The 25,378-nt window shown below is 30.4% G+C and overlaps 1 protein-coding gene across 38 annotated transcripts in view; it reads left to right on the top strand.

Moving 5' to 3' along the window:
• The window catches only part of LOC145271199 (arf-GAP with coiled-coil, ANK repeat and PH domain-containing protein 2-like), a 636,480-nt gene that overhangs the window by 150,364 nt on the left and 460,738 nt on the right, over nt 1–25,378 (top strand). For 13 of the 38 annotated variants that reach the window (XM_080126765.1, XM_080126762.1, XM_080126745.1 and 10 more), the window contains exons 3-4: nt 4,886–4,944; nt 13,401–13,461. In XM_080126765.1, the coding sequence (XP_079982891.1) occupies nt 4,886–4,944; nt 13,401–13,461 (120 nt within the window). Of the gene's footprint in view, nt 1–4,885; nt 4,945–13,400; nt 13,480–23,453; nt 23,472–24,324; nt 24,352–25,378 lie in introns of all 38 variants that reach the window. The other 25 variants (XM_080126741.1, XM_080126736.1, XM_080126760.1 and 22 more) reach the window with 3 other exon arrangements.

Genomic DNA, 25,378 nt, shown 5'->3' with positions numbered 1-25,378 from the left:
TTCAATAATCAAAATTATATTTCTATATCATTAATATTCATATTTTTTCTTATATTATTCATATTTATTTATTTATTTTTTCAATAATCAAAATTATATTTCTATATCATTAATAATCATATTTTTTCTTATATTATTCATATTTATTTATTTATTTTTTCAATAATCAAAATTATATTTCTATATCATTAATATTCATATTTTTTCTTATATTATTCATATTTATTTATTTATTTTTTCAATAATCAAAATTATATTTCTATATCATTAATAATTATATTTTTTCTTATATTATTCATATTTATTTATTTATTTTTTCAATAATCAAAATTATATTTCTATATCATTAATAATTATATTTTTTCTTATATTATTCATATTTATTTATTTATTTTTTCAATAATCAAAATTATATTTCTATATCATTAATAATTATATTTTTTCTTATATTATTCATATTTATTTATTTATTTTTTCAATAATAAAAATAATATTTCTATATCATTAATATTCATATTTTTTCTTATATTATTCATATTTATTTATTTATTTTTTCAATAATCAAAATAATATTTCTATATCATTAATAATTATATTTTTTCTTATATTATTCATATTTATTTATTTTTTCAATAATCAGAATTATATTTCTATATCGTTAATATTCATATTTTTTCTTATATTATTCATATTTATTTATTTTTTCAATAATTAAAATTATATTTCTATATCATTAATATTCATATTTTTTCTTATATTATTCATATTTATTTATTTATTTTTTCAATAATTAAAATTATATTTCTATATCATTAATAATTATATTTTTTCTTATATTATTCATATTTATTTATTTTTTCAATAATTAAAATTATATTTCCATATCATTAATAATTATATTTTTTCTTATATTATTCATATTTATTTATTTATTTTTTCAATAATCAAAATTATATTTCTATATCATTAATAATTATATTTTTTCTTATATTATTCATATTTATTTATTTATTTTTTCAATAATTAAAATTATATTTCTATATCATTAATAATTATATTTTTTCTTATATTATTCATATTTATTTATTTATTTTTTCAATAATCAAAATTATATTTCTATATCATTAATAATTATATTTTTTCTTATATTATTCATATTTATTTATTTATTTTTTCAATAATCAAAATTATATTTCTATATCATTAATAATTATATTTTTTCTTATATTATTCATATTTATTTATTTATTTTTTCAATAATCAAAATTATATTTCTATATCATTAATATTCATATTTTTTCTTATATTATTCATATTTATGTATTTATTTTTTCAATAATTAAAATTATATTTCTATATCATTAATAATTATATTTTTTCTTATATTATTCATATTTATTTATTTATTTGTTCAATAATTAAAATTATATTTCTATATCATTAATATTCATATTTTTTCTTATATTATTCATATTTATGTATTTATTTTTTTCAATAATCAAAATTATATTTCTATATCATTAATATTCATATTTTTTCTTATATTATTCATATTTATTTATTTATTTTTTCAATAATCAAAATTATATTTCTATATCATTAATATTCATATTTTTTCTTATATTATTCATATTTATTTATTTATTTTTTCAATAATCAAAATTATATTTCTATATCATTAATATTCATATTTTTTCTTATATTATTCATATTTATTTATTTATTTTTTCAATAATCAAAATTATATTTCTATATCATTAATATTCATATTTTTTCTTATATTATTCATATTTATTTATTTATTTTTTCAATAATCAAAATTATATTTCTATATCATTAATATTCATATTTTTTCTTATATTATTCATATTTATTTATTTATTTTTTCAATAATCAAAATTATATTTCTATATCATTAATATTCATATTTTTTCTTATATTATTCATATTTATTTATTTATTTTTTCAATAATCAAAATTATATTTCTATATCATTAATATTCATATTTTTTCTTATATTATTCATATTTATGTATTTATTTTTTCAATAATCAAAATTATATTTCTATATCATTAATATTCATATTTTTTCTTATATTATTCATATTTATGTATTTATTTTTTCAATAATTAAAATTATATCATTAATAATTATATTTTTTTCTTATATTATTCATATTTATATATTTTATATTATTCATATTTATGTATTTATTTTTTCAATAATTAAAATTATATCATTAATAATTATATTTTTTTCTTATAATATTAATATTTATATATTTTATATTATTCATATTTATTTATTTATTTTTTCAATAATCGAAATTATATCATTAATAATTATATTTTTTTCTTATAATATTAATATTTATATATTTTATATTATTCATATTTATTTATTTATTTTTTCAATAATCGAAATTATATCATTAATAATTATATTTTTTTCTTATAATATTAATATTTATATATTTTATATTATTCATATTTATTTATTTATTTTTTCAATAATCGAAATTATATCATTAATAATTATATTTTTTTCTTATAATATTAATATTTATATATTTTATATTATTCATATTTATGTATTTATTTTTTCAATAATCGAAATTATATCATTAATAATTATATTTTTTTCTTATAATATTAATATTTATATATTTTATATTATTCATATTTATTTATTTATTTTTTCAATAATCGAAATTATATCATTAATAATTATATTTTTTTCTTATAATATTAATATTTATATTTTATATTATTCATATTTATTTATTTATTTTTTCAATAATCAAAATTATATCATTAATAATTATATTTTTTTCTTATAATATTAATATTTATATATTTTATATTATTCATATTTATGTATTTATTTTTTCAATAATCGAAATTATATCATTAATAATTATATTTTTTTCTTATAATATTAATATTTATATATTTTATATTATTCATATTTATTTATTTATTTTTTCAATAATCGAAATTATATCATTAATAATTATATTTTTTTCTTATAATATTAATATTTATATATTTTATATTATTCATATTTATTTATTTATTTTTTCAATAATCGAAATTATATCATTAATAATTATATTTTTTTCTTATAATATTAATATTTATATATTTTATATTATTCATATTTATGTATTTATTTTTTCAATAATCAAAATTATATCATTAATAATTATATTTTTTTCTTATAATATTAATATTTATATATTTTATATTATTCATATTTATGTATTTATTTTTTCAATAATCGAAATTATATCATTAATAATTATATTTTTTTCTTATAATATTAATATTTATATATTTTATATTATTCATATTTATTTATTTATTTTTTCAATAATCGAAATTATATCATTAATAATTATATTTTTTTCTTATAATATTAATATTTATATATTTTATATTATTCATATTTATGTATTTATTTTTTCAATAATCGAAATTATATCATTAATAATTATATTTTTTTCTTATAATATTAATATTTATATATTTTATATTATTCATATTTATTTATTTATTTTTTCAATAATCAAAATTATATCATTAATAATTATTTTTTTTCTTATAATATTAATATTTATATATTTTATATTATTCATATTTATTTATTTATTTTTTCAATAATCAAAATTATATCATTAATAATTATATTTTTTTCTTATAATATTAATATTTATATATTTTATATTATTCATATTTATTTATTTATTTTTTCAATAATCAAAATTATATCATTAATAATTATATTTTTTTCTTATATTATTAATATTTATATATTTTATATTATTCATATTTATTTATTTATTTTTTCAATAATCAAAATTATATCATTAATAATTATATTTTTTTCTTATAATATTAATATTTATATATTTTATATTATTCATATTTATTTATTTATTTTTTCAATAATCAAAATTATATCATTAATAATTATATTTTTTTCTTATAATATTAATATTTATATATTTTATATTATTCATATTTATTTATTTATTTTTTCAATAATCAAAATTATATCATTAATAATTATATTTTTTTCTTATAATATTAATATTTATATATTTTATATTATTCATATTTATTTATTTATTTTTTCAATAATCAAAATTATATCATTAATAATTATATTTTTTTCTTATAATATTAATATTTATATATTTTATATTATTCATATTTATTTATTTATTTTTTCAATAATCAAAATTATATCATTAATAATTATATTTTTTTCTTATAATATTAATATTTATATATTTTATATTATTCATATTTATTTATTTATTTTTTCAATAATCAAAATTATATCATTAATAATTATATTTTTTTCTTATAATATTAATATTTATATATTTTATATTATTCATATTTATTTATTTATTTTTTCAATAATCAAAATTATATCATTAATAATTATATTTTTTTCTTATAATATTAATATTTATATATTTTATATTATTCATATTTATTTATTTATTTTTTCAATAATCAAAATTATATCATTAATAATTATTTTTTTTTCTTATAATATTAATATTTATATATTTTATATTATTCATATTTATTTATTTATTTTTTCAATAATCAAAATTATATCATTAATAATTATATTTTTTTCTTATAATATTAATATTTATATATTTTATATTATTCATATTTATTTATTTATTTTTTCAATAATCAAAATTATATCATTAATAATTATATTTTTTTCTTATAATATTAATATTTATATATTTTATATTATTCATATTTATTTATTTATTTTTTCAATAATCAAAATTATATCATTAATAATTATATTTTTTTCTTATATTATTAATATTTATATATTTTGCTTCCGCAGCTGGTGAAACAGTGTTCGCATATGATCGAAACAGGAAAATCATTCAACAACGCAAGCAGGTACGTTACATGCAATTATTTATTGCATCTTTATTACTTGTACCTCTCACACCGGTCGTCATCATCAGTGATTTCTCGTTGAATCCAACCGCTAGTGTTCCTTGAATCTGAGTGACAAGTATTCCCAAATTTCTAGTACCCTCTGTCTCCTCATTGCAAATGATTTGTGCTATGACAAAAGCTTATCATTAGTTGATTGTTGGCAACCATTGCTTATCTGCACATTTCCAGTGGAGGTCTGGTTGGTGCTTTCCATCCTTGGTCTGTATATCCTCTTTGACCCTTCAATCATTTGTGGTATCAGCTGAAACTGGTACAATTACTGTGTGTGGTTGTGGTTGAGATTTTATGCAGTTTTAATTCCCTTTGGTTTACAGTGTTCCTTAATATATATATATATATATATATATATATATATATATATATAATTTAAAGGAGATTAGAATAATAGTCTAAAGAGCTAAGTGTATTTTAATGTAATAGTGAAATTACTAGTTTAATTAAAATACAGGAAATGCTCGTTGTAATTTAGATATATAATAAGCTCGATAGTTAAATGTCCTAGAGCTAATTCAATATTAAGTAATGTGATTTATAATTTAAAAGTTTTAAAATTTTTTAAATTTAACAATCAAAATTTAATTAAATTAAAAATCAGTTTCATAAGAAGGAACAACAACAAAGTCAATTATCTATATGAGAGAGAGGGATAGAGAGAGAGAGAGAGAGTACTTGCCTCGCATGCAAGAGGCTTGGGGTTCGAATCCTGAGTTCGGATGTGTCTAACTTATGAGCCTAAATAGGGCGAAACTCGAGTCTTGGACTTCCTGTTCGTTGACTGTCATGGCTCTTGAGGGCTGCAACGTTTTTTGGCTGTGGAATTTATTATATATATATACTTTTTTTGTTAATTTTTATTTTTATTGCATCTTTCATATGGCTCATCAACATTCATGGTTTATGTGGGTTGATTTCCACATCATTATTCACTCACTCCGCTTATCGTTTCCAGTCGTCCTGGATTTTTCCTTGCCACTGGACTCAAACAGTGCCGATTCAAGAGAGGTGTGGTTGGCGATTGTGCAACCCTTGCCTCACAATTTCACGCACAGCTGCCTCTGTAGGGGTATCCTTTGTCTTTCGAAACTGAACAGAGGCATTGATTCACTCACTAGGACTTTTCATACAGGCCATAACCAACAATTACTGAGAATACCCTGTGCTGTTCTCTGGAGTTTGAGTGACAACAAGTCTCCCCAGTAATTACTGCTTTCCATAGTTGTCTCACCATATTTTGGCCAACTAACCTGCTGGCCTGCTTTGGGTAGGATTTAAACCGCTTCAGAAAATGCTCACCTGAAGCTGTAGCGACTCAATGCCTTTATCCACTGCGCAGTGGATAAAGGCATTGAGTCTCTATAGTTCCAGGTGAACATAACTGAGCAGTTTCCATCCTACCCAATGTCGGTTGGATAAAACATGGTGAAACAACAACTACAGAAGGCAGTAATATTTGACTTTTTATAGAAGTATCCTAGTGTTTGCGTCAATTTAATAGAAGTATCCTAGTGTTTGTGTCAATAGAAGTATCCTAGTGTTTGCGTCAATTTAATAAAAGTATCCTAGTGTTTGCGTCAATTTAATAGAAGTATCCTAGTGTTTGCGTCAATTTAATAGAAGTATCCTAGTGTTTGTGTCAATAGAAGTATCCTAGTGTTTGCGTCAATTTAATAAAAGTATCCTAGTGTTTGCGCCAATTTAATAGAAGTATCCTAGTGTTTGCGTCAATTTAATAGAAGTATCCTAGTGTTTGCGTCAATTTAATAGAAGTATCCTAGTGTTTGTGTCAATAGAAGTATCCTAGTGTTTGCGTCAATTTAATAAAAGCATCCTAGTGTTTGCGCCAATTTAATAGAAGTATCCTAGTGTTTGCGTCAATTTGATAGAAGTATCCTAGTGTTTGCGTCAATAGAAGTATCCTAGTGTTTGCGTCAATTTAATAGAAGTATCCTAGTGTTTGCGTCAATTTAATAGAAGTATCCTAGTGTTTGCGTCAATAGAAGTATCCTAGTGTTTGCGTCAATTTAATAGAAGTATCCTAGTGTTTGCGTCAATTTAATAGAAGTATCCTAGTGTTTGCGTCAATTTAATAGAAGTATCCTAGTGTTTGCGTCAATTTAATAGAAGTATCCTAGTGTTTGCGTCAATTTAATAGAAGTATCCTAGTGTTTGCGTCAATTTAATAGAAGTATCCTAGTGTTTGCGTCAATTTAATAGAAGTATCCTAGTGTTTGCGTCAATTTAATAGAAGTATCCTAGTGTTTGCGTCAATTTAATAGAAGTATCCTAGTGTTTACCTCAGTTTAAAAATCGAGAAAGTAAAAAGAAACTCCACAGCAACAAATGAGCTTAGAACCAGCTTAAAATATCCACATTTTAGCATCTCTAATCATAATAGTTGTTTTTTCTAGATTATACATTGTAACCTTTAGTTCACATGCCTCGAGTCTCTCTTAGTGATCATTAGGAGCTTATTAATCTCTACCTTTCTGGTTTATCCAATCGTGAAATCATCCGCAGATTTAAATGCGATGAGAAAATGGTACGAATAACTGTGCAAAATCATTAAAACCCGCCAGTGTTTGTGATGCCTCTAGATCTGGTCGTCCTAGAGTTAATTCTTATAAGGAAGACAATGCTATCAAGATCTTCAGCCTAGGAAACAGATTTGAAACGGCTCCCAAATCCAACAACTTGGTAATCTTGTTAAAAAGTGCTCTCTTTCTACAGTTAAGAACAGATTGAAGGAATTTTATTTGCGAGGCTGTGTTGCAAGATGCAAGTGAATGATTTCTGTCAAGAACAGAAAGCGCCGTCTAGAAATCGTTAGATGCAGTGAAGATCATGACTCTTCATATTGGTCGAAAGTGATTTTTAGCAACAAAAGCAAGTTTAATAGGCTAGGCAGTGATGGTAGGCAGTACGTCCATCAGAGGAAAGACAAATTTAATCCTAGGTGCACAGTTTACACTCTGCAAGGTAGTGGAGGTTCAGTTTTGGCGTGGGGCATTATTAGTACGAATGGTCCAGGACCTATAGGTTGCTTGCAAGTTTGAATTAATTTGACCAAGTACATTAATATGTTGACTTAGAATTTTTTACCCGACTTTGCCCGTAATTTGGATGATAATCCCATCTCCATGCAGGATAATGCTCCGATTTACACAACTGGTGATGTCAAGAGGTTTCTTGAAGAGCATGATATTCCTTGTTTAGGTTTGGCCTGCACAATCTCCAGACCCAAGTCCTATCAAAACTGCAAGGCATTACATCAAGCAACAGCCACGCAATGATAGAATTTCAAATATGGAAGAACTTTGGACGAAAATTAAAGAAGTGAGATGCCCTTTCACCGGACTATTGCCACAGACTAATTTATGAGAATGCCTCAAAATTTGTAGGCTGTTAAATTGCAGAAGGACTACGCTGCTAAATATTAACTCGTTCATTGTGTTCCTGTGTGGCATTAATGTTCTGAAGTGCGGATTCCTTTTTGCTTCCTCAACTTAAAGCTAATTTTTTTTAAATTGACGTGAACACTAGGATACTTCAATTAACAGTCAAATACGAACAGGTAAAATTATAGAGGAATAAAAGTTGAATCAAATGAGGTATAGTTTGTTTAAACAGTTACATTTAATTTAGGTTAAATTTGCGGTTTTTAAAAAAATTACAAGTGCAGACTTTCTTTCTTTTTTTTTTTTTTTTTTAAATATATGGACTTTCTTTTTGTAATATGTTTTCAAACGAGATTTTCTTTCCCGTGAATTACAAAGGCAATAGCTGTAGTAATTTTAAAAATGAGAGCTATTATTATAACGTTTAATCATGGACAAATCAATAGATGTGGTGATGCCAGCGACAGATGTTTGTACCATTGATACCCTGTTTAAATTTTTAATCGTACGTCTTTGTTACTCGGTTGAAAAGTTCTAATAAAACATTTTTTTTTTCATTGGCAACCATTTCTTAACAATTTTAATAGTAAATTATCTACACTTTGGTCTTCCATACAATGACATCTTATCCCATGATAACCGGAAGTAAACAGTAAACCTTGATTCTGAAATTAAACCCAGTTTACATACTGTCTTTTGCGAATTTTAACATTATGCTTTCCTTTGGAACCTTTAAAATGCACTATACACTACAACATTCTCCTTCGTCGTTGTCATCACAAAAAATTTCCTCTTCCAAATCTTTAAATATATAAGTTTTTTTCATATTTGATATAATGTTGCATGTTAAATGGAAACCTCCTTTCCTAATCTTTAAAATCATACTTCCACCGGGCAACACCGGTACAAAGGTCCTGCTAGTAATATATATATATATATATATATATATATATACATATATATATACTAGGATTTCGGCCCGGCGTTGCCCGGGTGTTTGGATGTGTCTGTTGAACAAAAAAAAAAAAATGTGGAAGTAGGAAGGCAGGCTCGAACCTGTACCGCGAAGAAGGAAAAGAACAGGGTAAAAACCTAACGTCTTTTTTTTTTTTACATCTACGTCTATGCTGTTACGACCACTGCCAAACCGGAAGTGACATTTTTAAAAATTAAGGCTAGACAATCTAAAGGAGAGGATAACTTTCAAAAATATCGGCGAAAAAAGTGACCTCCCTGTAGAAAAGTGCCTAGTTGAAGGGGAAGATATTAATGTTTTTAGCCAATTTTTCGATATTTGTCGTCTGAAAGGTCAAACTTTAAAACGATACTGATCTTGGTAAAATCCATTGCCTCTATTGAAAGTTTTAGGCAGACATGCAAACAGACATACATACATACATTTATATATTGGTAACTAAAAATTTTCGACCAAAACCGATGAAAAAGCTTGCCCTATTTCTGAATACCCTTTATGTAAAATTTCAAATATTTAGACCAGAAATTGTCTGAGTAATTTGGAAGAGACCGCAGATGTCAATTTTTAAAAAACTTTGACCCCTTTTGTGACCCCTTAACATTTATTGTTTTAGGCTCGAATCAAGGTATTAAGTTAGATCCATGTCCAAGGAACTTATATCTAAAATTTCACGTGTTTAGACCCAAAATTGTCGGAGGAGTTTGGTAGAGTTCTCAAAGGTCAAATCGTTGAACTTTGACCCCTTAATCGCCAAATTTCTGTCCGAAAACCAATCACATCGATTTTGCCAAATCTCAGTACCCTGTATATCAAATTTCGAATCTGTAGGCTTAAAATTGACAGAGTTATTGCATAGGGAAATGTACACAGACACACACACACAGACACGTTACTTTTATATATATATATATATATATATATATATATATATATATTAGTGGCCTGGAAAGGACATAGGGAGAGACAACTGAAGCTGGTAGGACAATGTAGGCAAATTTTATTGGTTTGAAAACATAAGTTCTTTTTAACAATTGTCATAAATTTTAACCATGGAATAGTATTATAATCTTCAAAAAGCCTGCAAATTTTTATGTAGTTTTGTCCCATAGAATCAAAGATATGAGCATTTTGATATTCAATTTGGCTACAAGTATCGATATATCCATATATATATATATATATATATATATATATATATATATCATTATTTTTTTGATGGAGGGGGGGGGTTTACAAAACTTTATTATGGCTATTAAAACGGGAAGACCGAGTTTTTTTTCTTTTTGTATCCATGGTAAAAAGGAGGACAGAGGGAAAACTTTCGATGGAGGTTGAAAAGGAAAAAAAATTAAAGAAGTTAGATAAATAAGGGGGTAGAGTCGGTTGTCAGGTTTCGCCCTCACTTTTCCAAGCCAAACTGAAGGGTTTTTTTTTTCTTTCTTTTTTTTTTGTATAGGGAAACTAATTTAAGCGGGGAGGGGGGGGGCGACTAAAATAAAATCACGTTATTAGGACTTATTTCACCCTATCATCCTTCACGTCTGTTTTGTTTTTAATCTCATTTATATCTAAATGTGATTGCAATGAAATAATAAAACTCAAACAAAACGGCAATCAGATTGTTTGTCGGGTGGTCATGCTCTTTAGGCTATCTTATTCAGCTGAGCCCTAGTTTAGCAATCCTGATTTTGGCCCATTCCATAGTAATTTTCTCTCTATTGATGACAGAAGATTTGTCTGCTGCGGTCACACGAGACAAGGTAGATAAGACGCAAAAGGTCGAGTGCGCAGCAGCAGCAGCTTGTTTTGAAAAGGTCGCTTTTTGGTGACGGCTGCATGTCATGCGTGCATCGAACAGGCAAAAGGTTATTTGTCTCCCCTGTAATATTAGCTGCAATCATGGGATTTAAAAAAGAAAAAAATTTGAAAGGCTGTTATTGTCATCATGATGATGATGATGATATTTAAGTTGAGTATTTAAAAATTCATATCTTTTAATGGAAACTTTTTTTGGATGGATTCCCACTTTGAATTTTGTAAAAATATTTTAATTCAGTTGAAATCATTTTTAAAAAATTTTTTTTTTGAATTTTTAAAAGAAATTCTTGTAAAAATTAGGATTTCATTTATTTTATAATTTTAATAAGATTTTAAAAAAATGTCTTAAGTATAGGTTTTTTTAAGTATAGGTGTTTTTGTAGTATATATATCTATAATATAAAGCTGAATGTGTATGTTTGTGTCTGGTCACGAATAGGCTCCTATATGGTTGACTATTTTAAAAAACTGATTACATATAATGATAGAAGATGTATCGAGACACAGGAATGGGTAGGTTTGATCTGGCAGAACGGTGGTTCATTAAAATTGTGGGGTCTGCATTCGCGCCTGGTCCACAAAGTATGGAAATAAAAAATTAAAAAACACGTTTACAAGTGTTTTTGATATAGATGTACATAAGAATACTTTGATAAGTATGTTTTTTAACTTAAATAGGGATGGTATAATAAAATTGTGGGGTCTGCGTTCACGCCTGGCCGCCATAGAATGGAAATAGGCACAACTTTAATAAAGACTTTTCATATCTATCTGCGTAAGTATACTTTGATAATTATGTTTTAGTTTGAAGAAATATGGTATAATAAAATCATGGAGTGTTCGTTCGCACCTGACCTCCATAGAATGTAAATATGTCACAAAGTTTAACAAGGTTTTTCAATATAGATCCACAGAATATTGTGATAAGTGTTTCAGTGTGAACAGGTATGGTATAATAAATTATGGGATTTATCTATTTTATTTTTACTTTTATCATATTTTGCTTTGGTATTGATACCCCCAAATTCGACCCAAATTTACAACCCTTTCTTTTCATAACTTATCATACTTTCATAAATCAAAGTCTATTTTCTGTAGGCTGTTTTTGAACCCAGTCAACGACGGGTACTTTTGCTAGTATATAATATATTATATATATATATATATATATATATATATATATATCCATTCATGTGAAATCTTTTTATCATTTTTCTTTTACCTCCTATTCCCCTTACCTCACCCTTTTTTTTAACCAAGATCTGTGACTTACTTGTAGTTTCATTAAATACTTTTTCATGCAAAATCCGATCCCACATTTTGCTAATTCCTGCCCTCTGATGAGAAGGAGAGTATTTCTTCGAAACTCCGCGGATTAAGGACTATCCACTTATCTTGTGCTTTCTTTTATTAAAATTAAATATGTTTTTAACTCTTTTTCAAGATGTTTTTTAACATGTTTTATTAATCATTTGTTCATATATATATATATATATATATATATATATGCCTTTTTCTAAATATGTAAGTAAGTGTTATTTTATAAGTTCGAAATCTCAGTGACTATTGATCAGAATTTAATAAATGAAGGCTTGTTGGAAAGCTAATGACCTGAATTGTGTAGTGAGCTTTGTGAGATTTGTCATTAAGATCGCACATTAAGGGGATCATCCAGAGCCTATTTTTGGCAATTGTTTTTTTTTTTTTTAGTGTAGGTTTTTCTTCATTTATTGTTGATTTAGTAATGAAAATGTTTTTTTTTTTGTGTATGTCATTTTTTTTAAGTAAAGTCTTTCTTTTTAAATCTAAAATAATAATGGTCTAAGAATGAAACCCTGCTGCACATCTGCATTTATATCATGTTGTTTTATGTACTCTTTTTTTTTTTTTTTTTTCAAGTAAAGTCTCTTTTTTAATTAAGATTTTTTTTAAAAATTAAAGTTCCTTTTTTACGTTTTTAAAATTGTTTTTTTAATTAAGGTTTTTTCTTTAAATTAAGGTTGTCTTTTTTTTTCAGTTAAGTTCTCCATGTTTAGATTTTTTTATGAAGTTTATATTTTTGATGCTCAAATCCCCTATAAGTATGGCCTCTAATTCGCAGTCGCCCTCTCGTTTTTTTTTTTTTTTCTGACTAAACTCTGTGTACATTTGTTTTAAAATTTCTGAGGCAATATGTATAACTTTATTTCCTTTTTTCTTTACAGTGGCTTCGTGATTGGCGTACGCGAACTTGGAAACTACTTCAAAGATGATGAATTAGCCACTGTAAGTATTCAACATATAGTTATAAAACAATTAGTTCTTTAACTATTTTTAAATTGTCGTATTTTTAACAAACCTTAAAATATGCAATTATTGTTGATGATCAAACTTTTTTTTTTTTTTCAATTTCAAAACAACTTGTGTTCAATAGACTATCCAACCCATCAGATTATGTGGAAATGCTGGGCATCAGAATGAAATTTATTTTAAAAGGATTCTCCATATAGATACAACTACGCACATAGATGTTCGGTCAAACACAAACTCGAAGAATTCCCCAAACAGTTTTGTGTTACTTTAATGTTTTCTTCTGAAGATTAAAGTCAGGATATAATCACTCTAAACTTTGTGTCTAGAATTCTGATTCCAATTCTAATCAAAATCCATTACATGATTTTCATTCTAAAAATCATTTCAAGCTTAAGGAGTCTTAAGAAGAAATTCAGGGAATCTTGCTAAATTGTTGATTATGGATCAAATCTGATGTATTTGGATTTTTAAATGGAAGATTGAGCCCATATATTGTCTCATCCTAAGAACCCTTTAAAATACTCCAAAGAAACTGGAATTTGGGGAAGATTTATTAATTGATGTGAAATACCTATTGTTAGAATTTCACAAAAGTTAGAGATCTGAATTTTCACGAAAAGCTTGCAGCCTCTTTTATTCCCCCCTTTCTCAAACAGAAAAATTTTGCACCACTTTTATGCCCTTCTTCTGAAGATTAAAGTTAAGATGTAATGATGCTAAACCTTGTGTCTAGAATCCTTATTTAAATTCTGATCAAAATCTATTGCACGACTTTCATTCTAGAAAATGTTTAACTTAACTGACTTAAGAGGTTTTAAGAAGTAATTGAATTTCAGGGAATCTTGTTTAATCAGTGTCCAATAACTACAGATCAAATTTAATGCAAATCTGAAATATTTCATTTTTCAAATAGAAGGTTGTGCTCATATTATGCCCTATAAAACACTTCAAAGAAATTAAAATTTGAAAATATTTATTAATTGATGTCTAATACCCATTTTTAACATTTGGCAAAAATTGGAGGTATTTGAATTTTTTCACCCCCCCCCTCCCTTGCATAAAACTAAATTAAACTAAATATAACTTCTACTGCATCTTATGTCTAGCAGTTGTGTTCTAAAATCATAATGATCAGTTAATTAGTTTACGAGTGAATCATATACATAGAAATATGTAAGCATATACATATACCTAACTTTATATATAGAAATTACGACCTGACCTTTATAAAGGGTGTTTTTGTTTTTTCTTTAAATTAAAATAAATCACAGAAAAATATTTTGTATTGCACAAATATGTGGTTTATTCAAAAAATTAGTTTTTGCCATTTGTAATTTAAAGACAATTTCGGACACATGGCTCCCACAACTCACACATATATGGTGTAATTTACAAGTCTAATGTTCACAAATTCTATGCATTAAATTAGGTTGTATTTTGGCAATAATATGTCAGATGTTGTCTTCCAAGTGGTCTATTGTTTCTGGTTTATCAGTGTAAACATGGGACTTTACATATGCCCAAAGAAAATAATCTAATGGGGTTAAATTGCACGAACAAGGTGGTTAGTTGACGGGTCCATTTTGTGAAATTATTAGTTCATGAAATGTAAATAAAATAAATTTGTACAATTTGAAAACACTGCTCGGGTGTCAGTCGCTTCATGATGAATTGCCAAACTAAGCTGAACTCAAAATAACCGATAGTTGTGGAATCTGCAGTTAAAGAAAATATTTGTCAATTTAAAGTTTGCCGCCTCTAAAAAAAAAAAAAAGAAAACACCTCAAATTTGGTGCATGCATATTAAAAAGAAATATTGTCAATCATTTTGAATATGCCATTTTTTTTTTCTTTCTCGACATTTCTGATTAGTGAGATATAATAGCTTGTAAATGTATACAAATAGTTGCATACAAGGTGACAAATTTTTATTATTCTCTTTTCTACTCTGTAAAAGTTTTTATTTGCATCGGGGACAGATTCTTGGAAAGTTTGGCATAGATGATAATTTTTTTCTTTTTTTTTTTCTTTAATCACATTATGAACAAAGCAAAATGTGTGTGTGTGTGTATGTACTTTTTGTGTATGTCCAGCAAAGGTTTGGGGAGGGAGGGGGGTCACTGTTTCTGAAAACTTTTTATATGCTCCCTAGATTATATTATTTCCGATTTACGAAAGGATATCGCGTGTATCTTTTATTTGGGCAACTTTTACACATTATTTTCGCAGTATTTCTTAGTCTCCGCGTGTTTCTTTGACTTTTCTGTATAAAAAAAAGCGAACCTGAAAACAAAGTCGTGTTCTCAGCCTTTTGTGCCGAGACGTCCAGAAAGCAATCAGCTTTGATCAATGTGGAGGGAAACCCCCCCCCCCCCGTCATATCAGACAATTGCTATTCATTTGGACATTCCCTTTTTTATGGGGAGCTGGTTTTCCCCAACATCCTGGGGAAACAAAGTTAAGTTTCTCCTATCGCGTGATGTTTGACCTCATTAATTCAAGCACCTGTCACTTAACTTTTTAATCGTGAAATTAGAACGCTAATCACTTCCTGTCCCGTCGTGGCCGAGCGGTAAGATGTCAGGTTTTTTCACCCTTCGCCTCAAGGCTTTGGGTTCGAGCCTACTTCCCTACTAAAACATTTTTTTTCTTTTACACCGACAAACACCCGAGCAACACTGGGCATCCCCTGTCCCATCACTGCAATGTCACATACCTGCGCCTATTTTACAAGTACTTTAATGGAATGTGCTCTGATGAACTCACTACATTTGTGTCCCCTCAACGTACATACTCCCGACTTACCTGACAAGCAGCAAAATCCCACCCCATCACTGTTGAGGCCTCTAGATGCTGGAAAACCTACTCTAATAGTTTCTTTCTTCAGATTGTTGGACTTTGGAATTCCCTCCTTGTTTCCTGTTTCCGTGACTGTAAGCAACATGCAGAGGTAGATTTTGACTCTAAAAAATTCATACATTTTTTTTTTTTTTTTTTTTTTTTACACAGTGATCACCACTTATCAAGGCCCGGAAGCCACTCAGGGATAAGGGTTATTGCAAGTACATTACGTTAGTGTGGAGATTTGATGAAGTGTTTACTTAAGGGGGCGGTTCATCAGGAATTTGTTAACGTTGGACTTGAAGACATCCAAGTTGTAGTCCGGTGGGAAGCAGGCAGACGGAACAGAGTTCCACAGGCGTGCAGTTCTAAGAAAGAAGCTTTGTTCATGGAATCCGCGTTTTGATTTAGGCACAGATATAGAGTGGGGGAAATTTTTCACAGTGGATTCGGCTAGACAGGTGTTTTTCGTGAAAGATTGGCGAGGGGGGACCAGAGATTGGAGTTCAGACGAGCACCTGCCATGGAAATAACGATAAAACAAGGATAGGCTCGCAATGTCTCTTCTGTGGGAGAGAGGTTGCAGGGTAGAGAAAAGGGCATCCCCCACTAAGCCACGAAGTCTATTTTGTACTCTGTCAAGGTTTGATAGGCTGTTTTTAGCAACATCTATTCCATATATATAATTACTAGCCTGGGTGCCTGGCGTTGCCCGGGTGTTTGGAGGTGTGAGTTGAGCCCAAAAAAAAACGAAAAAGAAAAAGGTGGTACTAGGCAGGCTCGAACCCGTACCGCGAAGTTGGAAAAGAAAGTGGAGGTGTGTGTAAGGGTGTTGATTGAACCAAAAAAAAAAGGAAAATCACGAGCGTAAAAAATAATTTTTTTAAAAAGTGGTAGTCGGTAGGCAGGTTCGAACCCGTACCACGAAGGAGGAAAAGAAAGTGAAAAAATGTGATATCTTTGCTGTTGCGTCCATTGTCAAACCAGAAGTGACGTAGGTTTAAATTAAGGCTAGTCAATCGAAAAGAGGGGATAACTTTCGAAAATATCAGCGAAAAAAGTGACCCCCTCCCTGTAAAAAAAAAGTGCCCAGTTGAGGGTGAAGGAATTAATGTTTTGGGCCAATTTTTCGATATTTGTCGTCCGAAAGGGTCGAGCTTCAAAATGATACCAGTTTCGTGAAAATCCATCGCCTTTGTCGAAAGTTGTAGGCATACATACGTACATACATACATTTAAACAGACAGGTGAGATTTATATTATAGACTAGCAGGGGTACCCGGCGTTGCCCGGGTGTTTGTAGGTCTGTGTGTGTAGGATGAAATCTGGAATGTTGAGGCGAAAAACTTGATAAGTTACCGCTCGCCCACGAAAGGAAAGTAGCTGAAACGAATTTCAATTTAACGTTTTAAACACAAGTGGCATTTGCGCGGCGGATTTAATTAGGTCAAAGGAAATTAAATTCCGCAATTTTAACTGTGGGATATTTCTTTTGGGTTTGTTTTTTACCCAACTTTGTCTGGTTTTGTTTCCTCAATCATTGTCTTGGGAAAACCAGCTCCCCCCTTTATTAGGGGAATGCCCAAATGAAAGTAATTGTCTGATATGACGGTTTTCACTGACATTAACCAAATGTCCATTGCTTTCTGGATGTTCCTGGCTCATAGAGGCCAGGAACAGCACCTTAGTTTCACTTTTATACAAAAAAGCCGAATCCACACGAGCGGGGCCGAAATAGCAAGAATTGTATAAAAGTCGACGTTAATAAATCTAGACGCGACACATGTTCGCAAATCCTAGATATTATTATCTAGGGGGTATATAAACACTTCTAAGTGATAGTAAAGAGAAGCTCGGCGAAAAAAGTCTTTGTCGGACATACAAAAACTCACGCGCTTGTTTTGCTTTATATATAGATTACTATTTCCTGTTAATTTCAATGTTATGTGATCAGTAGTTTATTAGTTAAATATTTGCACACAGACACACACACACAGACTTACACACGCACATACAGACTTACAGACATATATACACACAGACACACACACACTTGCACACACACATACACACAGCCATGCACGCGCGCACGCACACACAGACTAGTGCGCACACACACACTTGAACACAGATACGCGCACACACAGCCACGCACACACACACACACGCGCAAGTGAACACAGACACGCACACACAGATGTGCACATACACACACACACACACAGACACTTATGCACACACACACATGCACACACACACACATGCACACACACACACATGCACACACACACACACACATACATTTGTTTCGTTTAAATGGATTACATACATAATACTAAATAGGTTTTAACTCTAAAAAATGTCAGAGTCTTAAAAACAATACATTTATTGCATATCATTTTTTTTTTTTTTTTTTTACAATCTGTCCTGGATTCGAATCTAGACTTTTACCTTCTACGCTATAAAATTATGTTGGTTGGATTTTAAAAAGTGGACCTAAGTAGCATTTAAACTGACAAATCAAACTTTCAGTTGTTAGTATAGTATAATGTAATTTAAACAAATGGCATTCACTGCAGGCAAGTTGAATTGGCTTCTTCTGACGGAGGAAGTGTCAAGGGAATATTAAATTTATAAACCTGTATATCTTCATCAGAGGAGATAACAACGCTAGTTTTTTGCAGGGAAGTGTTGACGTCCTCCTACATACAGCACCTAGTGTTCTGTAGTAGTCATCTGCTACTGACCAGGCTCAATATTGCTTAACTTTTGTGATCTAACGCGAACCAGTGTGTCAACGTGATTAATTATGTAATTTGTTATAGACCAACTTATTTTTCAGTGGGATTGTTCTTGGAAAGAAACTCTGTCCATGGCAATTTCATTTGATGTTTGATATGCAGAGGGAGAAAAGAAATTTCTTTGTAATTGTGGTGATCAGATTTCTTGCTGTAAATGTCTTACAGAGAAAAGCCACAGATTGGAGCTCAGTCGATCACTTTTTGATGGAAATAATAAGATAGAGCAAAACTTGTAATGTCTCTACTCTCGGAAAGGTGGCTCAGAGAACAGGAGAAATTTCCCTCCCCCACCAGTCAAGGTTTATGTTTCGAATTGGTTCATGAGATCAGAGGTGGGGGTGGGGACCATTGAAATTTGCATGGGTTAATAGTCATGAAAATTGTGTTTCTAATTGAATATTCCTCAGAAACTTCCTCCTTTGGAAGAAGTTGACTCAACACACCCAAGGTAAATGATGTATCAGGGGCCAGGTTTGGAATAAGTTAACTAGGTCGAGAGAGTGCAATTTTTTAATTTAATTGTCATGAGGAGGGCGTGGTTGCATTTTGAATGGGTTAACTAGGTCATGAGGAGGGGGCGTTGCATTTTAAATGGGTTAACTATGCCGTTGGGGGGGGGGTGTTGCATTTTAAATGGGTTAACTATGCCGTTGGGGGGACGTTGCATTTTAAATGAGTTTTGCTAGGTTATTGGGGAAGGGTGCACTGCGTTTGGATTGGGTTGACTAGGTCGTTGGGAGAGGGGGGGGGGCGTTGTGTGTTAAATGGGTTAACTAGGTCAGATTTCCGGCAAGAGATAAAATGCTTGGCTTTGTAACCAAAATTAAAAAAAAAAAAAAAAAAAAAAATGGCCTGCAAATGATGTCACAAACATGTCATTATCTTTAGCAAGTTTCATTTTAATTCAGCCTCGATTTGGATTTCATTTTTGTTTATTTTTCTGGACGATTTTCATGATTACAGTCACAATGTGTGTCAGTGTTTTTTGTGAATATAGGAGTTACTTGATGCCAAACTGTGGACCCTTATAGAATTAGACGGAGCAGTGCCCCATTGCTGATGAGATGTCAGTGTCATTATGATTATAAAATCCTGACCAGAAATAAGAGTCCATTTGTTATTTTTATTTCTTTTTTCTGTTTCCGATGCACTGGGGTGGGGGATATTTTTTTTTTTTTTTACATGCTCTGTTAAGAAAATGACTTGGAAAGTTTAGCATTATACATTTTCTTGGTCATGCACACACTATTCTCTCTCCCTCTCTCTCACACACTCCTTGGTCTCACATGTACACACTTTTTGGCTCTCTCTCTCACACGGACTCTCTTTGATGTTCCTCACACACACTCTTTGGTTTCTCTTGCACACATGCACACTCTCTTTGATCTCTCTCCCTCACACACACGCACACACATTCTCTCTCTCTTTGGTCCCCCCACCCATTCTTTGGTGTTGCGCGTACACACACACACACTCTCTCTTACCTCTCACACATACTCTCTTTGGTTCCTCACCCCACCCTTTAATGGCACACACACACACACTATTTGATCTCTCTCCATCTCTCACACATACACACACACTCTCTTTTTGCCCCTCTTCCCCGACACTCTTTGGTGTTGCACACACACACACGCGCGCACACTTTCGTCTCACACACAGACACACTCTTGTGTCACACACGCACACATGCACTCTCACTTCTGTCTTCTCTCTCATCCTGCCGAACAGTGTGAGAGTAAAACAACCAAATGGTGTAAATCACACGGTCGTACACAGAAATATTACAGCAAGCCCCACTCACCCCCCTCGGTTCACTACAGATTGTGCAGCTACCGTTGCACAAAGGCAGCATGCGTTCTGCTGGTTTGTACGTCATAAGTCAAATACAGATAGGCAAAAATTTATAGATGCTAGAAATCATTGTAAGAGAAAAATAACCACAGCCGAAAGAAGGCATGCTGAAATAACTAGGGAACGCATAGAATCGCAGAAGGTAGGAACTTGCAATTTCTGGAAAATCTATAATAGTGTAGTGAATAAAGGGCAAGCAGTAATTCCTCCACTATCTAACCAGAAGGTTACATGCACAGCAACGGAAAAGGTTGAGCTGCTTGTTCGACGATTCGCCTCCAACTCCATCTTAGAACCAACAAACAACTCCCTTCCAAATTTTCTATGCGGACTAAAGCCACATTAGATGATATAAAAATCACCCATTCTCATGTCTGCGATATCATAAAAAATTTAGACATCTCCAAGGTGTATGGACCTGATTTCATCCCTGCTATAGTAATTAAGAAATGCTCAGCTGAGCTAGCCCCTGTACTTTCCAAGCTCTACAATAAATACCTTGCTGAATCTTGCTTCCCTAGTTGCTGGAAGATATCCTCTGTGGTACCAGTGTACAAGAATTCTGGTGAAAGTACGGACCTTCTCAGTTATCACCCTATCAGTTTCTTGCACCACTTTGCTAAAATTTGAGACCTTAATTAATCAAGCACTAGTCCACCACCTTTTTTTTTTTTTTTTTTTTTACAAGGTGGTCACCACTTATCAAGGCCCGGAAGCCGCTCAGGGATAAGGGTTATTGCGTGTACAGTATGTTAGTGTTGAGATTTGATAAAGTGTCTTACTTAAGGGGGCGTTTCATCAGGAATTTGTTTATGTTGGACTTGAAGACATCCAGGTTGTTGTCAGGTGGGAAACAGGCAGACAGAACAGAGTTCCACAGGCATGCACTTCTAAGAAAGAAACTTTGTTCATGGAATCTATGTTTTGGTTTTGGCACAGATAAAGAGTGGGGAAAATTTTTTGACAGTGGTTTCAGCTAGACGGGTGTTTTTCGTGAAAGTTTGGTGAGGGGAGGGGCAGGGATTGGAGCTCTAACGAGCACCTGCCATGGAAATAACGATAAAACAAAGACAGGCTCGCAACGTCTCTCCTGTGGGAGATCGGTTGCAGGAAAGAGAAAAGGGCATCCCCCACTAAGCCACGAAGTCTATTTTGATAGGCAAAAATAGCAGCTCCTGCCCAGATGTGGCAGCAATCCACCACCTCGCAAAAACTAATCTCTCGGATAAACAGTATGAATTTAAGCAATGTCGTTCTACTGCAGGTATTTTTAGGATATTTCTGATCGCACATATCATGCACTGGGTAAGAGGAGTGAAGCCAGGACTGTAGCCCTTGATATATCCAATATCTTTGTCAAAGTGTGGAACGAAGGGCTCCTAATGAAAATTAAATCGTACTTTATAACTGGACTAAATACTAAATATAATTAGATCATTCTTAGACAATAGGACCATCCAGGTTGTCATTGATGGACATATATCCAAGCAGCATAACATTAATGCGGGAGTGCCTTGGGTATCGATCCTTGGACCACTGTTATTCTTGATATTCATGAATGACCTCCCTGATAATATTGTGTCCGAGATGGGTATATTCCCCCCCCCTCCTTTTTTTTTATTTGGAAATTTTTTTTTTTATTGCAAATGCAAAATTATAAAATTTTATGAATAAGCCCCTCCCCCACTTTTTTTTTTTAATTTTGGAATTTTTTTTTTTTTAAATTGCAAATACAAAATCACAAAATTTAATGAATACACCCCTCCCCCTTTTTTTTTTTTTTTAATTTGGAAATTTTTTTTAAATTACAAAGGCAAAATTACAAATGCACATATCCAACTTATTGGTTTTTACCATAAGTTAAAAAAAAAATGCAGTATAAAGTCAGTGTGTCCTTATTCTGGGGTGCCTGAAATTCATTTAATTCAAAACTTGAAACATTAGCTGATTTTAGACATTCCTAACCAGTGCTTAACAATGAGATAAAACAAAACAAAATGAAAAATAGAAATTATTTTGGATGAAATTGTTAGGTTTTATTTTTTTTTTATATAATAAAGTTAAATTTCTATAAAGAGAAAACCATTTTGTTCTTAGAATAAGGAAATAAATTATTTTTTTATATTAATTTTTTTTTTACTGTAAAAGAAAAGTTACAAATGTGTGTGTGTATACACCATAGTATGTTTTATTTATTTATTTATTTTTTTTGATAATTCAACCGGAAGTGAATTATGTTTTTTTTCATTGTTCATTCTGGAGTGCCTCAAATCAGTTTGATCCGAAAATTCTATTTTCTAAGCTGTAAAATATGGTTTCTTACCTCTATTTAAATGCAGAAAAAAGACAACTCTTCCTCTCTGCATATAAGACCCTCCCTTCAAAAAAAAATAAAATAAAAAGTAACACCAAAAAACAACGAAGGTATGAATTTTCTTTGTACAACTACATTTTGCTGTTTCTTGATAGGATGATTCAAAAGTTGCTGTAAGTATTTTGCATGTTTCAAATTGTGTCAAAACCGTTTCCTTGAGAAAAGAGAAAGAAAAAATAAAACTTATATTGGTGCTTGTTTATATCGGTGATGCTTTAGACCAACGCATTTCAGGTGAAAACATTATTACATGTCATGACGAAAATGATTGCAAGCAAATATACAACTTATTGAATTATCGAGTTTTATCATGAAACTAAATCAGGGTGACAAACAAGGGAGATAACCCTTGACTTAAATTGACAAATTAAGGGTCCGCCATTTTTAAATCCATGCATTTCAGAACGTAATTGTGGCTGCTTTTTTTGTTAAAAATTACATTTAGCATATCTTCTATTGGATCATTTTTTGTAATTTTTGAAATTTATACAAATTTCGCTATAACATGTAAGTACATAATGTTTTTACTGGGAATGTGTTAGGTTAAAAGATGCATATATATATATATATATATATATATATATATATATATATATATATATATATATATATCGTTCTATGAACTTGTGTTTAAAAACTGTATATCATTAAAAAAAAAAAATTTTTTTTAAATGATATACAGTTTTTAAACACAATTTTATAGCACAATATATATATATATATATATATATATATATATGTTCTATAAAATTGTGTTTAAAAACTGTATATCATTTAAAAAAAAAATTTTTTTTTTAAATAGTTTAAGAAATATTTTTTTCTTTCTTTCTCTTTTTCTTCTATTACTTGTGTTTACAATCTGTTTTTATTCCTTTTTCTTCCTCCTTTTTCTCTTGTTCTTTCTCCACTAAAAAAAAATCCAATAATCAAAAAATAAAAACCCAAAACACCTCAACAAAAATCCAGAGAAAGTCCCACACACCATCCCTGCAAGTATGTCAGTTCCTTAATTCACTAATTTAAACATTTTTTCATGTCGTCGGCCGCCTTAATCCAGTTTTGTTTACCTGCTTTTTTTACTTGACATGCAAAGAAAATGTGTTTTTTGTTAATAAATAGGCGATCATGCCAATTTTGTAAGCAATTAAACTTTGCAACATGACAGTTAACCATTCGGTCTGATAGGATAATGTGTTGAGTTTACTATAAGCCTGGCATTAATGGGTGTCTGGTCCCCCGCACTGTGTCTGTGAAGATGGGTGTCCGGTCCCCCGCACTGTGTCTGTGAAGATGGGTGTCCGGTCCCCCGCACTGTGTCTGTGCAGATGGGTGTCCGGTCCCTTGCACTGTGTCTGTGCAGATGGATGTCCGGTCCCCCGCACCGTGTCTGTGCAGATGGGTGTCCGGTCCCCCGCACCGTGTCTGTGAAGATGGATGTCCGGTCCCCCGCACTGTGTCTGTGAAGATGGGTGTCCGGTCCCCCGCACCGTGTCTGTGCAGATGGATGTCCGGTCCCCCGCACCGTGTCTGTGCAGATGGATGTCCGGTCCCCCGCACCGTGTCTGTGCAGATGGGTGTCCGGTCCCCCGCACCGTGTCTGTGCAGATGGGTGTCCGGTCCCCCGCACCGTGTCTGTGCAGATGGGTGTCCGGTCCCCCGCACCGTGTCTGTGCAGATGGGTGTCCGGTCCCTTGCACTGTGTCTGTGCAGATGGATGTCCGGTCCCCCGCACCGTGTCTGTGCAGATGGATGTCCGGTCCCCCGCACCGTGTCTGTGCAGATGGATGTCCGGTCCCCCGCACCGTGTCTGTGCAGATGGATGTCCGGTCCCCCGCACCGTGTCTGTGCAGATGGGTGTCCGGTCCCCCGCACCGTGTCTGTGCAGATGGGTGTCCGGTCCCCTGCACCGTGTCTGTGCGGATGGGCATCCGGTCCCCTGCATCTGTATCTGGGTTTAATACTTATCTAACCTAATTCAGAAATTTGTTAATCATTTCAACACAATAGAGTTACCAGTTTA

This window comes from Euprymna scolopes, chromosome 46 (genome assembly GCF_053919585.1).
Source record: "Euprymna scolopes isolate OS-2025 chromosome 46, ASM5391958v1, whole genome shotgun sequence".
Classification (NCBI taxonomy): Eukaryota; Metazoa; Mollusca; class Cephalopoda; order Sepiida; family Sepiolidae; genus Euprymna; species Euprymna scolopes.
Note: the sequence above shows the minus strand (reverse complement) of the source record. Positions and strands in the feature narration are given on the sequence as shown.